At 32.0% G+C, this 15204-nt stretch overlaps 1 protein-coding gene across 6 annotated transcripts in view; it reads right to left on the reverse strand.

The window, feature by feature from the left end:
* DPH6 (diphthamine biosynthesis 6) overlaps nt 1-15204 on the reverse strand; it is a 405738-nt gene that overhangs the window by 272624 nt on the left and 117910 nt on the right. For all 6 annotated transcript variants that reach the window (XR_010151340.1, XM_063794026.1, XM_063794025.1 and 3 more), the window contains 1 exon segment: nt 1366-1427. Coding sequence is in view for 5 of the 6 variants with exons in the window: in XM_063794026.1 (XP_063650096.1) it covers nt 1366-1427 (62 nt within the window). In the remaining variant the exon portion in view is untranslated.

Consider the following 15204-nt stretch of genomic DNA (forward strand, 5'->3'; position numbering starts at 1 on the left):
CATAATCAACATCGTGGTGCTTCTCAAAACCTTACTTGCCTTTTCTACAAAGAATAGCAACACACTTAAAATCTAAACTTATGACTTCAAATTTCGGAAATAGCTCTTTTGGCCAATAACTTTGGCTAATGCCACAGTCTCTCACTTCTGAATTTCTCTTTGATTTCCATAAATTTATACAACGTTTTGGTAGAAGCTAAATTTAGTCTGATGGCAGTGAACAGATGTAAACATGATATAATGGAGCTACAGAACAAATCGCTGTGAGAAAAGTCCTATCACATAAGCATAGAAAGCAACCATGTTCCATAAATTGACTTAAATAAATGACATCAAATTATCTAGAAACCAAATATAATTTGTCACAATTACATAATCATTTCATTTTTCTTTTAATCTTTACTATCTGCCTGGAATATACTAGATGCTTAATAATAATTATTAAGGAATTAATACTATGAAAAAAATAACATTTCGGAGATTTCTAGGCATTTGGTACATATTGATTCATAAACCATAAAATAATCAATTACAAATAACTCCCCAAAAAAGGTAAAACCCATGAAGTTATTGAAAAGTGTAACTGCTAAGAGTTCATATCACAGCAATGGTATTAACAAAGCCTAGAGACAATACTGATGAATTAAGAGCATGGGACAAGAAAATGATGACTTGTTAAAAGAGATAGGTTCTTTCATAGGAGATTCTCTTTTTTCCGTCATCATGGTAGAATATAAATACTCTACATAGTGTAATAATTAAACATTCTAGTTAATGATGCATTGCCAGACTAAACATAACATTTGTTCTAAAACTCTAATAAAATATAGTACATTTAATAGAAAGTGTAAATGAAAACAACTGAATATTTAATGTTTAGAACATGTTTAGGGTTTCACAATGAGAAGTTAAGTAGAGTAATTTGAAATCTTGGGATAATTTTTTTTACTATGCTGCAAGTTAATTTCCTAATTGGTAAAAGAGAAGGGGTTACATTAATCTCTAAAGAAAGTTTCTACTCCTGTTTCTGATGGCAAAGCATGTGATCACAGAAACTATCAGATACTTTAATAGTATAGCACATTTTATATAGAATACAGTGCTCATTTTAATAAAAATAGACTTTCTGACAGACTAATTTCTTCTTAGGTATAACTGTGTCATATTTGGGTTAACAAGTTGGTAATTAATTTTTATAATTTTAAACATTTTCATTTCCATTTGAAGTTTAATTTTTTCATAAATATATTATGAATGTATTTGATTTTTACTAAAATAAAACAAATTTTTAAATCATTGTATCACAGCATTATTTTGTTTTCTCCTTTAGATGGCTATATTTTGAGATCTAGTATAAATTCTTACCTCTATGAGATAAGGCTCCATTTGATCCAGGGTTTTCCCAAGATGCTTATCAGGATCTAAGCCTGCCAAGAAAGGTTACATTTTTTAAAGATAAGTATCAGATAGGAACTTTAAAGACACATTCCCCTTCCCTTGGCCCCTCATCGCCTAGAAAAGCAGTGTGTATATATTTTGAATTGCTTTGATCATAAAGTAAAATGTACTTTGCTAGTATTTACTTTTCTATTCCCCTTGGGTAACTGGTTTTATTGCTTCTGAAAAGTAAGTTTCCACTTATTTCAATTGCACTGTGTCAACTACCAGATGCACTGTTTCAATTCCTTTATCCATTTTGAGGAGCAGTAATTAGGATAGAAAAAAAGAGTATCATTTCAATTACATGAAATTTTAATTCTTTATATTTTAATGGTTATGATTTATTTTACTGATGGACAACAGCATTAATTTTCTGATTTATCCCTGTTTTATTTAAACTTCAAACTTCTTAGACAATAAGAGTAGAAAATAGCAGTAGACTGTTATGCTTATGTAATTAATTCAGTTAACAGTGGCATATGGGCACAAATAATTGCATTATTAAATTAAATGACATTTCATTTCAATAACTCCTTCGCAACACTGTATTTTTCAAGTAAAGATAGAGACAACTCTGAAAAATCATTACTGTGCCAATAGCGTGTGCATAACCTTTAATAAAGATTCAACTGACATAACAGTAGAGTTTATATAGGTAATGGGGTGTGGGAGACAAGTGTGAGCAATATGAACGCTTTCCATATACCAAGACTAACCAGCTAGGAAAAAAAATCACATGTCACAAGTGGGCTATGAAATAAATGAATTCATTTTGGATATTTACATTCATATTTACATATATTGGCATAGTTTCATTTACAAAAGTTAATGTAATGAAAGGCAATACTACAGAGCAAAGACAGTTTTGTCAACAAATGGTGTGAAATAACTGGATATCCACATGCAAAAAAATGGATCTAGACACAGACTTTACACTCGTCACAAAATTAACTTAAAACAGATTGTAGACATAAAGGTAAAATGCAAAATTATAAAACTCCTATAACAGGAAAAAAATCTAGATGGCCTTGGGTATGGTGATGACTTCTAAGATACCTCACCAAAAGCACGATCCATTAAGGAAACAATTAATAAGCTGACTTCATTAAAATTAAAAAACCTCTGCTCTGTGAAAGATAATGTAAAGAGAGTAAGAAGAAAAGCCACAGACTGGGAGAAAATATGTGCAAAGAACATCTGATAAAGGACTATTATCTAATATATACAAAGAACTCTTAAAACTCAACAATAAGCAAACAACAATCCAATTTAAAAATGGGCAAAAGACCTTAACAGACACCTCACTAAAGATATATATAAGCATATGAAAAGATCCTCCACATCATATGTCACCAGAGAAATGCAAATAAAACAAGAAGAAGATACCACTACACACCTATTATAGTGGCCAAAATCTGGAGAACTTACAACACCAAAAGCTGACAAGGATGTAGAGCAATACTATTGCTGATTGGAATGCAAAATGGTACAGTCACTTTGTAAGACAGCTGGGAGGTTCTTACAAAACTGAACATATTCTTACTATACGATCCAACTGTGGTGTTCCTTGGTGTTTACCCAAAGGTATTAAAAACATTTGTCTTCACAAAAACCTGCACATGGATATTTATAGCAGTTTTATTCATAATTGTCAAAATCTGGAGCACCAAAATGTATTTCAGTAGGTGAACGACTAAGCAAATTGTGTATATCTAGACAATGAAATATTATTCAGTGCTAAAAAGAAAGCAGCTATCAAGCCATGAAAATACATGGAGGAAATGTAAATGTATATTACTAAGTGAAAAAAGCCAATTTGAAAATGCTACATATGGTATGATTCCAACTATATGACATTCTGGAAAAGATAAAACTATGAAGATAGTAGAAAGGCCAGTGATTGCCAGGGATTTTGGGTAGGGGGCAGACAAGGTTAAATAGGCAGAACACAGAGGATTTGTAGGGTAGAAAAATACTCTGCATGATACTATAATGATGAATACATGTTATTATACATTTGTCGAAACCCGTAGACTGTACATCACCAGCAGTGAACCTTAATGTAAACTATGAACTTTGGGTGATTATGATGTGTCATTGTAAGTTCAACAATTTTAACAAATGTACTACTCTAGCAGGGGAGGTTGATAATGGGGGAGGTCATGCGGTATGGGGTCAGGGTAAATGGAAAATCTGTACATTTCTCTTAATTTGCTGTGAACCTACAACTGCTTTAACAAAATAAAATAAAAAAATTTGGTAAAGTTTCCTTGTGGTCTAGAGCATGATCAAATTTCATAAATGCTCCATTTCTGCTCGAATGAAAGTATGTTTTCTATCTGTTGAAAGCAAGATTATGTACCTAAACACATAAAATCATGATCATACTTGTTAATTTTGTTGTTCAAATCTTTTATGGCCTTAAAAATTTTTGATCTCCATGAACCATCAGTTTCTAATAATATGATTAAAAAAAACACCCATTATGATTTTGGTTTTAATAATCTCTTCTTACAATTCTGTCATTTTTCCTTAACATATTTGAAAGCTATGTTGTTATATGTGCACAAACTCATAATTTCTAAAACTTTTTGATGGAATTATTCCGCTTATCAAGAAGTAGTGACTATTTCATCTCCATCAGATTTTTATCTTGTAATCTACGTGTCTTCTATGAACACTGTGACACCAGCTTTCTTTTGCTAATATCTTTCTTATATATATTTTCCATTATTTGTTCTCAAATTTTTTGTATTGTTTTTGTTTTAGATGCCCACATATAATTGGATTTCTTTTGTTCCACCCAATCTTATAAATATGACTCCAAAGAATTGAGTTTAATCATTTTATATTATATGGCTGGACCTGTTTCTACCATCTGAGTATAAATTTTCTGTACATTAAGCTTTATATATTTTTCTTTTATTTTTTTCTGCCTCATACTGAATTGAAAATTATTTTAATGTTTTACTCTGCTGATTAGAATGCTATAGAGTGAATTTTTACTTTTCGGATAATCATCTGTGATTTTTTACATACATTCAAAACCATATTTTTAAAGTCTTAATGTATTAAGTATCTTTAGCATCCTTTAGACCAGAACTTAGTATGTTTTAACTAGGCACTAAACAGGCTTCATCATTACTATTATTATTGTGTTGAATTTTTGTTCCATTATTTTTAGCAAGAAAAATTAAGGTTATCAACATATTTTACAATGTTTATGCTCACTGTTGTTTCTCATTCATTTCTCCTTGAATCAAACTATTTCTAACTGAAATTTGTTCTTTTTTCTTTCACTGACGATCTGTGAGTGGTATACTCTCCCAGTTTTTATAGGTCTCATAATGTCTCTATGTTACTCTCACAATAGTTTAGTTGCAATATATTACTTTTGGCATTTGTTGTTCCTAATGAAAATTATGATGTCAGTCTGATAGTGGCTCCCATATAAGGAATCTTTATTTTCTATATGCTAGATTGTACAATTTTCAATGTACCTATGACACAATTTTCAACATACTTAGTACATTTTGCAATCTTAATTCAATATGTCTAGGCACATGTTTATTTTAATTAGTACTGGACAGCACCTAATGCGTACTTTTAATCCAAAAACTCATGTCTTTCTTCAAATCTAGAGCATTTTCAGCTATTACATCTGCTTTTCTGCCTTCTATTTTTTCCTTGAAACACCTATTATACAAATATTTCAATTTCCCAATCTAGCCTCCATGTTTTAATTGCATTTTCTATTTTTTTCCTCTCTCTGTGGCTTTTTCTATTTTTTTCCTCTCTCTATGCCTTCTTGGTGAATTACTTTTTCTCTTTTTTTTTCTGCAGCACTCATTCTCTCTTTGACGTGACTAGCATTTATTCTGCCCACTGAGGTTTTTTTTCATGACTATGTTTCATTTCTAAAATTTCTAATTGGTTTTCACATCACTCTGTTACTGTTTCATTCCAGGCAATTTATTTTTCTAATAATTACTTTTTTAAACAAATAGATTTTATATGTTTCTTGATCTCTTTGAGGTTCTCCCTCTTGTAGGGCACTTCCCATTTCTGTTTCCCAACAGGACATGATCTTCCAACTGCTTTTGCCTGCTTCCTGGATCCCTACATTACAGCACACAACTTCAGTCCTGTTTACTACTTTTTGTCTTTTCATTTCTAGCTAACAGAGATGTTTACAATGTTTTCCAGTACAATTACGTTTTTCACATTTTTCCTTCTTATTTCATCTATGACTGCCATGGGTTTGGGAAATATGTTAAAATCTAAAGCATGAATATACAAGGTCAGCATGGCTGGAAGTCACTTTTTAGCCTTCCCTCCAACTGTGTGTGTGTGTGTGTGTGTATAACAACACATACATATAACACAGTCAGCATTAGGGCATCATTTAAAAAGTCTCCCATGATTGAATCTGAAAATTTGTGTTTTGCATTCTATGTACGAGTCTGGAAGTAAATATATGCAAATATATGCCTATAAGGCATGAAAGGGAATTTAAGAGCATAGAGCTTTACACAGGTAGGCACCATAAGATCTCATTTTTCTTGCAGTCTTTTAATTCATTGCAGAGTATCAAGCCCCAGTTCAGAATTGTTAAAATATACAAACAGCAGTTACATCTCATTTCAGAGATGGCTGTATTCCACAGTGGATAAAGTCATTTGGGTTGCCTTTAAATATGAGTCAGTAAATAATGTAAATATAAAACACACTGGGCACACTTTCCACATGAACCTGTGATCTTCACACAGGTATACCTTGGTAAAAACTAGTTGGCCATTTAAACACTTTTCTGTATTCATGAAAGTATTTTCAATTTAGTTATTCTTGGGCTAAGCACTAAAAATTCTATGAAGCTAAAATCATTGAAGTAAATAACATTTGAAACATTAGAGAAAAATTTTCAACCATTTTCCTGAGACATATTAGAGATCATTTCACTACAAAAGGAGATTATTGTAAAACTAGAAAATACCTAAAATATTTAAGAGCCAAAATTTCTCTCAGAGTTAATAATAAAATAAGCTTCATGTGTACCTACAGGTTTGGTAATAGGGTCTGTGTGAAGTTTAGTGAGGGTGTATATGCTGCTATGATTCATGGGCCTGATGTTTTAGACCATGGGTATCCAATCTTTTGGCTCCCCTGGGCCACACTGGAAGAAGAATTGTCTTGGGCCACATATGAAATATACTCACACTAACGATAGCTGATTAGCTGGAAAAAAATTTAAAAAATCTCATAGTGTTAAGAGAGTTTACAAATTTGCATTGGGCCACATTCGAAGCTGTCCTGGGTCGCAGGTTGAATAAGCTTGTTTTAGACATTTCACACAGGGCAGAACAATAGAATCAACATTTCACATACATGAAAGATGGTATCAAAGGACATCTAAAACCAAGGAACTAGCAGGATGTAAGAAATAAACAATTTTAAAACATATTTTTCAGAGGTTATGTCAGGTGATTTAGGTAGGTTTTTTGGCATGAACAATGATTTAGGTGTTCCTATATCATGAGGTGATACTATTTAAACAGACTATAATTCTTTTCCATAAAATGTCCAGGTTTTAGTAATGAAACTACTTGTTTAAATTCAATATAATAGCCTGCAGACTCTTCTGAATGGATTTTTATACTTTAATTCAACACAGCATATAATATTTACTTCTATCAGGCTAACATGTTCCACTGTACTTGATTATAATAACTACATATGTCTTTATCTCCTGATGCCTTGCTGGTTACTTTATCTGAATATCTGAATACTTTATCTGAGCACAGTCTGCCTTTGCTTCAATTTTTCTGTTCATTAGAAAGTGACAAGTCATTGGGGACCTCATGATCACTGTCCATATGCCATGTACTGCAGACTGTTCATAGAATATATTTTCTTGGATAAAATCCAGAGATTCCTAGCAATTCCAGCTACCATCCTTGCAAAAGCAACGGCCTGAAGCCACCCTGATCTTTGAGATCTCTTCTAAATCATCTGAAACTATTATGCACCGGGTGATATTAGGGATGTTAGGGATGTTGTAGAAAGATTATTCATCCTACTCCAGAATATATTCAGATACAGAAGTTTCCTCAAGAAATTCTTTAATGCTCAGCATACCAATGATTCCATAAATATCAAACTATTAATACATGAAAACAAAACTCATAGTAATTGTTTTTATAAGTATAAAGATTGAATACTTAATTTTCTTACACTTCCACATATTCCACAAGTTTCCTCATTTACTAACATCTAAGCATTGTATGTACAGCGTTTATAATATTTACTTTCATTTCCCTAAATGGAATAAGGTAATTATTAAAATAATTTTAAAACAAAGATCTGAAAAAACAGATCTTTATAGTGTGAAAAATTGTTAGCTTATTTATAATTATGAAGCTCTAAGATTTTAGTTTTTTATTTTATGTATTTTGGTTTTAGTATTTTCTAACTAGATGATAACACACAAAGATTTCTGAATGATCCTTCTTAATTGAGAATGGAAGGTCAGGGTCATATTAGCATCAATAAAATATATTTCTCAATAGACTTACTTTAGATTTTTGTTTTAAATGGTTCAGAGAGAAACATTTAAAAAAAGTCAATGTCTGAGTTACATTTTAACACAAAAGCTAGACATCACAGCATCTCTATTTACTTTACCAATAAGAAGAACCCACTTATGTTTCTAAGCACAACTGAAGAATGATGTTAATATACCAATATATTTGCACTGAAATAATTCTATCCTATAAAATCATTTTAAAGTATATGAATATATAATAATATCTCAGTAAATTTAAAATCCATCTTACATATCCATTCCATTTTCAATTTCTAAGCAGTAGCCATTTAACTGGTAAATGCAGTTGGTCCAAAAGGCACAATTTTCTTTTTCTTTAAATAAACCCTAGTATCTAGACCCAATACAATTTCAGTATGCTTTAAAAATCTCTCTCTTAATCTTTGTAATATCATCATTTTCATTTTATTTTACATAAAACTGCATTACATTAAAACCTTTGGAGGAGCTATTAAAAGCCTCCGAAAAAGCCACAACAGCTCATGGGCTTTTTCAATGCAATTCAACTTTATCTAAAAGCTTCAATTTACCTCAGTCCTTGGAAAAGATTTTTCTTTTTTAAATTTATTCAATTTAGGTGTCTCTTTTCTAGTAAAGCTTGGGTCATGAACAGACACAAACTGTGCTTCACCAAAATCCCAGCGGTCAGTACAATTTACCTCTTGAGCCAGTTAATTATGGAATGTGAGTCTTTATGTATATATCTCCCTATAAAAACCTTTATAATCACTGAGACAATTACATTAGTTAATGTTGACATAAATATCAATATCAAGAAATATCAATATTAATGAATATTATAATCCATAGGATCCATGATGATGTTAAAGTACATTTTAACTCTAATACATGAATATATTACTTTGAGTTACTAACAATATTTTTGCCAAAGTGCAGAAAAAAATTTACTGTAAACTCTGACACCTAACCATTTCATCATGTCATACAGACATTCCTGGATGGAAGCTGGGTGGATGAATAAACTCACAACAAGACCTAGGCACTGATAACTCCATGCAGAATTAAGAAATTAATTAGGAGGAAGAACTATAATTTGCAGAGCTGACATCTATTTTACTTTACTTGCATGTATCAATGGGAAGCAATTACAATTCAATTAAAATATTCAATTTTATTACTTTACTTACTGACCTTGAAGTTAATGCCTGTTTTATTTAATTGCATCATCTATGAATAAATGTTAACCCTACAATGTTATGCTCCATTATTTTCAATGCATTTTTCAACTTCTCAGCTGAATTATATCAATTTATTATCTATGTCATGAAAGCAAGTGGAGGTTTATCTCTTCAGTACAGCCCAATATATGAAGAGAGAGACATCACAAAATGGTTGACAATGCTATTTTTAAGAGTCAAGTAAAGTGAATTGTGTTCTCATCTCAACCTTTGTAGCCTAGAGTTTTACTGTAAAATCAGTAGGTGATATTAGAAAAGGTATAATCACTCTGAGAAGCAATTTCTAGTCTGTCTATAATTCTTGATAAATCCATTGAATACAAGAACTGAATACCTCATGTACCTTTCAAACTAAAATACACACACACACACACACACACACACACACACACACAGACTCTTGAAATCTCTTCCTATCCCTACCAGGCTTACTGGCTAACAGAGCAAGTAGATACCATTTTTAAAACTCGAATTGTTTTGTGGGTAAACATAATTTTTATTTGTTCCCAGACTCCCACTGAACACACCATTATTCTATAATTATTTTTAGAAATAAAATGACAGAATTTTTATTTAAAAGAACAGATAAGGAGACTGGTCATATAATCTCTAAAAAAATGAGCTTACATATATGAAAGTGACTATCTCAGGAAGGACCTTATTTCAATTTTTCAGATTTTCCATTTCTACAGTTAGACTTAAATGCTTACAGCTCTTAGAGGTTGTGTTATGAGTTATCTCAACATGTGACTTCTTTGCTTTGAAGGTAACTGTTTTAAATTCTCCAATCAAAAATATAGAGAGGCAGAATGGATGAAAAAGTGAGCATCAAACTATATGCTGCCTACAAGAGACTCAGTTCACCTTAAAACACCCTTATAGACTAAAGGAATAATAATAATAAAAAAGATATTCCATGCAAACAGAAACAAAAAGAGCAAAGATAGCCATACTAACCTTAGACAGAATAGGTTTTAGGTCGAAAACTGTAAAAAGGACAATAAAGGTCATAATATAGTGATTAAGAATCCAATTCATCAAGAGGATAAAACAATGGTAAATATATATGCACCCAACATTGCAGCACATAAATACATAAAGCAAACAAGTCTGAAGAGGCATAGACTGCAACACAATAATAGCAGGAAATTCAATACCCCACTATCAACATTGGATAAAACTTCCAGACAGAAAAATCAATAAGGAAACATTGGGCTTGAACTACTTTAGGCCAAAGGAACCTAATAGATATTTACAGAACATTCCTTTCGACAGCAACAGAAGAGAAATTCTTCTCAAGTGCACATGAAACATTCTCCAGGATAGATCATATGTTTGGCCACAAAAAAGTCTTAACACATTTAAGGTTAAAATCATGCCAAGTATCTTTTTCAACCACAATGCTATGAAACTAGGTATCAATAAAAGGAAGAATCATGGAAAATTAAGAAGTGTGTGAAAATTAAACAATATGCTCCTGAAGGAGCATATGACCCTATCTTACTGGGTCAAAGAAGAAATTAAAGGAGAAATTAAAAAACATCTTGAGACAAAAAAAATGGGAACACAATATCCCAAAATTTATGGGATGCAGCAAAAGCAGTTCTAAGAGGGAAGTTTGCAGCAATAAACGCCTACATCAAAAAGGAAGAAGGATCTCAAATAAACAACCTAACATTATAGCTCAAAGGATTAGAAAAAGAAGACAAGCCCAAAGATAGCAGAATAAAGGACATAACAAAGATTAGGGCATAAATAAATAAAATTGAGCCTGGCAAAACAATGCAAAAATCAATAAAACACAGTTTTATTTTATTTTATTTTAATTATTTTATTTTTTAGACAGTCTCGCTCTGTTGCCCGGGCTGGAGTGCAGTGGCACGACCTCAGCCCACTGCAACCTCCGCCTCCTGGGATCAAGCATTCTCCTGCCTCAGCATCCTGAGTAGCCAGGACTACAGGCATGTGTCACCATGCCTGGCTAATTTTTGTATTTTTTAATAGAGACGGGGTTTCACCATATTGGCCAGGCTGGTCGCGAACTCCTAACCTTGTGATCTGCCAGCCTCGGCCTCCCAAAGTGCTGGGATTACAGCGTGAGCCACCGTGCCTGGCCTAAAACTGAGCTGTTTTGAAAAGCTAAACAAAACTGACAAACCATTAGCTAGACTAAGAAAAACAGGGACAGGACTCAAATAAATAAAATCAGAAATGGAAGGGGAGACATTATAACTGGTAACACGGAAATACAAAGGATCATAAGACACTACTTATAAACAACTGTATTATTAACAACAGTTAAATACAGTTAAACTGTATTTAACAACAAATTGGGCAATCTAGACAAAATGGATACATTCCTAGAAACCTATAACCTACCAAGACTGAATCACAAAGAGGCTGGAAATCTGAACAAACCAATAATAACTATTGAGATTGAATCAGTCATTAAAAGTCTCCCATCAAACAAATGCCCAGGATCAGATAGCTTCATGGCTGAATTCTACCAAAAATTTAAAGAGCTAATAGCAATGTTTCTCAAACTCTTTCAAGAAAACGAACATTGAAGAAGAGGGAATACTTCTAAACTAATTTTACAAGGCCAGAAATATTCTAAAATCTATGAGCTGATATTTTACTTCTGTGTAACACAAAGTAGACTTAGATATTTTATAGATTCACTTTTAAGATCAATGGCATACATGAAATAAATGACCAATAAATAATATTAAGTATAGTTATGCAGTTAATGATAATAACTGCTGGTGATAGCTCAAATACGCCTTTTTTGTACATTAAAAATTACTATAAAGTTTTTGGGGTGTACAGAACAAATAATAAGTGAAAGATGTGTGGAACACAGAGAATTTTTTTTAAAAGAAGGGATTTGAAATATTTATTCCTGAAACATTTCCCTAATCTTTCTTATCAGTTTTCAAGATGATGAGTACTGGAAACTGAAAGAAGCTCGAGTAGAGAGTATCTGAAGGTGGAAGAGTTGAAGCTAAAGATGTAGACAAAAGCCAGGTCCTATATAGCCTTCTGTTTCATTTTAAGGAGTTTATGCTTGAAAGTAAGGTCACAAAGAATACTGAGAAATTCAAACAAAACAATGATACGATCCAATTTGACTTCTGAAAAGATCATTCCAGCTTCAGTCAAGTTCCTTGGTAGAAAATAAGACTGAAGGTAAGAAGGCAAATAAACAAGGTGCTGCAATAGACTAGATGAGAGAGGATGTAATAGACGAAGCATTAGTATAGAATAGAACAGATTCGAGAGCAGCATATGGTAGGTAAGATATATCATACTGCTGAATTGGATGTGGGGAATACAGGAGACAGAAAAGGGAAGAATGAGTCTCAGGTTTTTGGCTTTGAGCAAATTAAAAGATGGTGGCACCAAGTGTTATTCCTTCAAATATATATATATATATATATATATATATATAAATCAAATAGATGAAGGTTTGGGAAGGACAATAAAGGGTGAATTCAATATTAATTGTGTTAAAATTGACATGTATTTAAGTTTCCCATGAATCATCAGAGAAGAGTTATCTAATTAGATTTTGGTATATAGAAACAGAAGCCATGAAGTGAAATCTCAAGGAGAATAGATGAAATGAGAAGAGAAGATACAGGAAAAAACCTTGAGGAATACCAAATTCTAATGAACTTCTAGTAATAATGAAATGTTCAAAATGCAAATCTGGTCTAGTCATTTTCTTTCCCCATTAGCTTTATTGAGATATAGTTGAGAATTAAAAATTTTACATATTTAAGGTGTATAACTTGATGACTTTATATATGTAAACACTGTAAAATATTCACCACAATCAAGCAAATTAACATACCATCTCCTCACACAGTTACCATTTGTGTGTGTGTTGTGAGAACACTTAAGATCTATCCTCTTAGCAAATTTCAAGTATACAACACAATGTTGTTAACTATAGACACACTGTTGTACATTAGATCTCCAGAACTTGTTTATCTTGCATAACTAACTCTGTACCCCTAATCAACATCTTCCCAAATCCTCCTCTCCATCCTCTGGTAACTACCATTCTATTCTTTATTTCTTAAGTTTGACATTTTTAGATCACACATATAAGTGATACGATGCAGTATTTGTCTTTCTGTATCTGGCTTATTTTACATAGTATAAGGTCCTCCAGGTTCATCTGTGTTGTTGCAAATGGTTAGATTTCCTTTTTAAAGGCTGAATAATACTTCATTGTATAAATATACCACATTTTCTTTAGCCATTCATCTATTGACATACATTTAGGCTGTTTTCGTATCTTAGTGATTGTGAATAATGCTAAAATAAACATGTGAGTGCAGATATCTCTTGGAGATATTGATTTAATTTCCTTTGGATATATACTCAGAAGTGTGATTGCCGGATCATACAGTAGTTACATTTTAAAAATTTTGAGGAATCTCCATACTGTTTTCCATAATGGCTGTACCAATTTACATTCCCACCAACAGTATACAAGGGTTCCCTTTTCTCCAACACTTATCTTTCACTTTTCTGATACTCATTCTAACAGGTGTGACGTGATACCTCATTGTGGTTTTGATTGGCATTTCCCTGATGATTAGTGAAATTTAGTACTTTTTCTTATACCTGTTTGTCATTTGTATGTCTCATTTGGAGAAATGTCCATTCAAGTCCTTTGCCCTTTTTAAAACAAAGTTATTTGTCTTTTTGCTATGAAGTTGCATGAGTTCCTTATATATTTTAAATGTTAACTCCTTAACAGATATAGGATTTGTAAATATTGTTTTTCACTCCCCAGGTTGCCTTTTCACTCTGCTCTTTCCTTTGCTGTGCAGAAGCTTTTTAGTTTGATGCAATCCTATATGTCTATTTTAGCTTTTCTTGCCTGTGTTTTTGGTGTCATATAAAAAAAAATCATTGTCCAGTCCAATGACAAGATTTTTTCCTTTGTTTTCTTCAAGTAGTTTTACATTTTTGGGTCTTGCATTAAAGTTTTAAATCCATTTTGAGTTGAATATGGTGTGAGATAAGGGTTTTAAATCTATTTTGAGTTGTATATGGTGTGAGATAAGGGTCCACTTCTTCCACATGTAGATATGGATAATTTTCCTGGCACCATTTATTGAAAAGACTATCCATTCCCATTGTATGTTTTGGCACCCCTGTGGAAGATCAGTTGACCATAAATGTGTACATTTATTTCTAGGCTCTCTATTCTATTCCCTTGGTCTCTATACTTGTTTTTATGCCAGTGCCATTCTGTTTTCATTACCCTAGCTTTATAATATGTTTAGAAATCAGAAACTGATTCCTTTGTTCTTCTTCCTGAAGATTAATTTGGCTACTTGTGGTCTTTTGTGGTTCCATATGAATTTTGGGATTTTTTTTTTATAAAGAATGCCATTGAGAATTTGATAAGGATTACATTGAATCTGTAGATCACTTGGGGTAATATGAACATTTTAACATATTGATTCTTTCAATCCAAGAATATGGCTGTATTTCCATTAATGTTTGACTTTTTAAATTTCCTTCAGCAATATCTTACAATTTTCAGTGTGCAAGACTTTCACTTCTTGGTTAAGATTATTCCTAATTATTTTATTCTTCTTGTTGCTATTGTGAATGTGACTGTTTTCTTGATTTCCTTTTCAGATAGTTTGTTATTTACATATAGAAATGCTACTGATTGTTGTATGCTGATTTTATATTCTGCAACTTTACTGAATTTATGTATTAGTTCTAACAGGATTTTTTTTTTTGCCAAGTCTTTAGGATTTTCAATATGTATGATATTATCTGTAAGTAGAAATAATTTTGCTTTCTTCTTTCTAATTTGTATTTCTTTTATTTCTTTTTCTTGCTTAATTTCTCTGGCTAGGATTTCTAGCACAATGTTTAATATAAGTGGCAAGAGTGGGCATCCTTGCCTTGTACTGTAATCTGATAATT

Source organism: Pan troglodytes, chromosome 16 (genome assembly GCF_028858775.2).
Source record: "Pan troglodytes isolate AG18354 chromosome 16, NHGRI_mPanTro3-v2.0_pri, whole genome shotgun sequence".
In the NCBI taxonomy this organism is placed as follows: Eukaryota; Metazoa; Chordata; class Mammalia; order Primates; family Hominidae; genus Pan; species Pan troglodytes.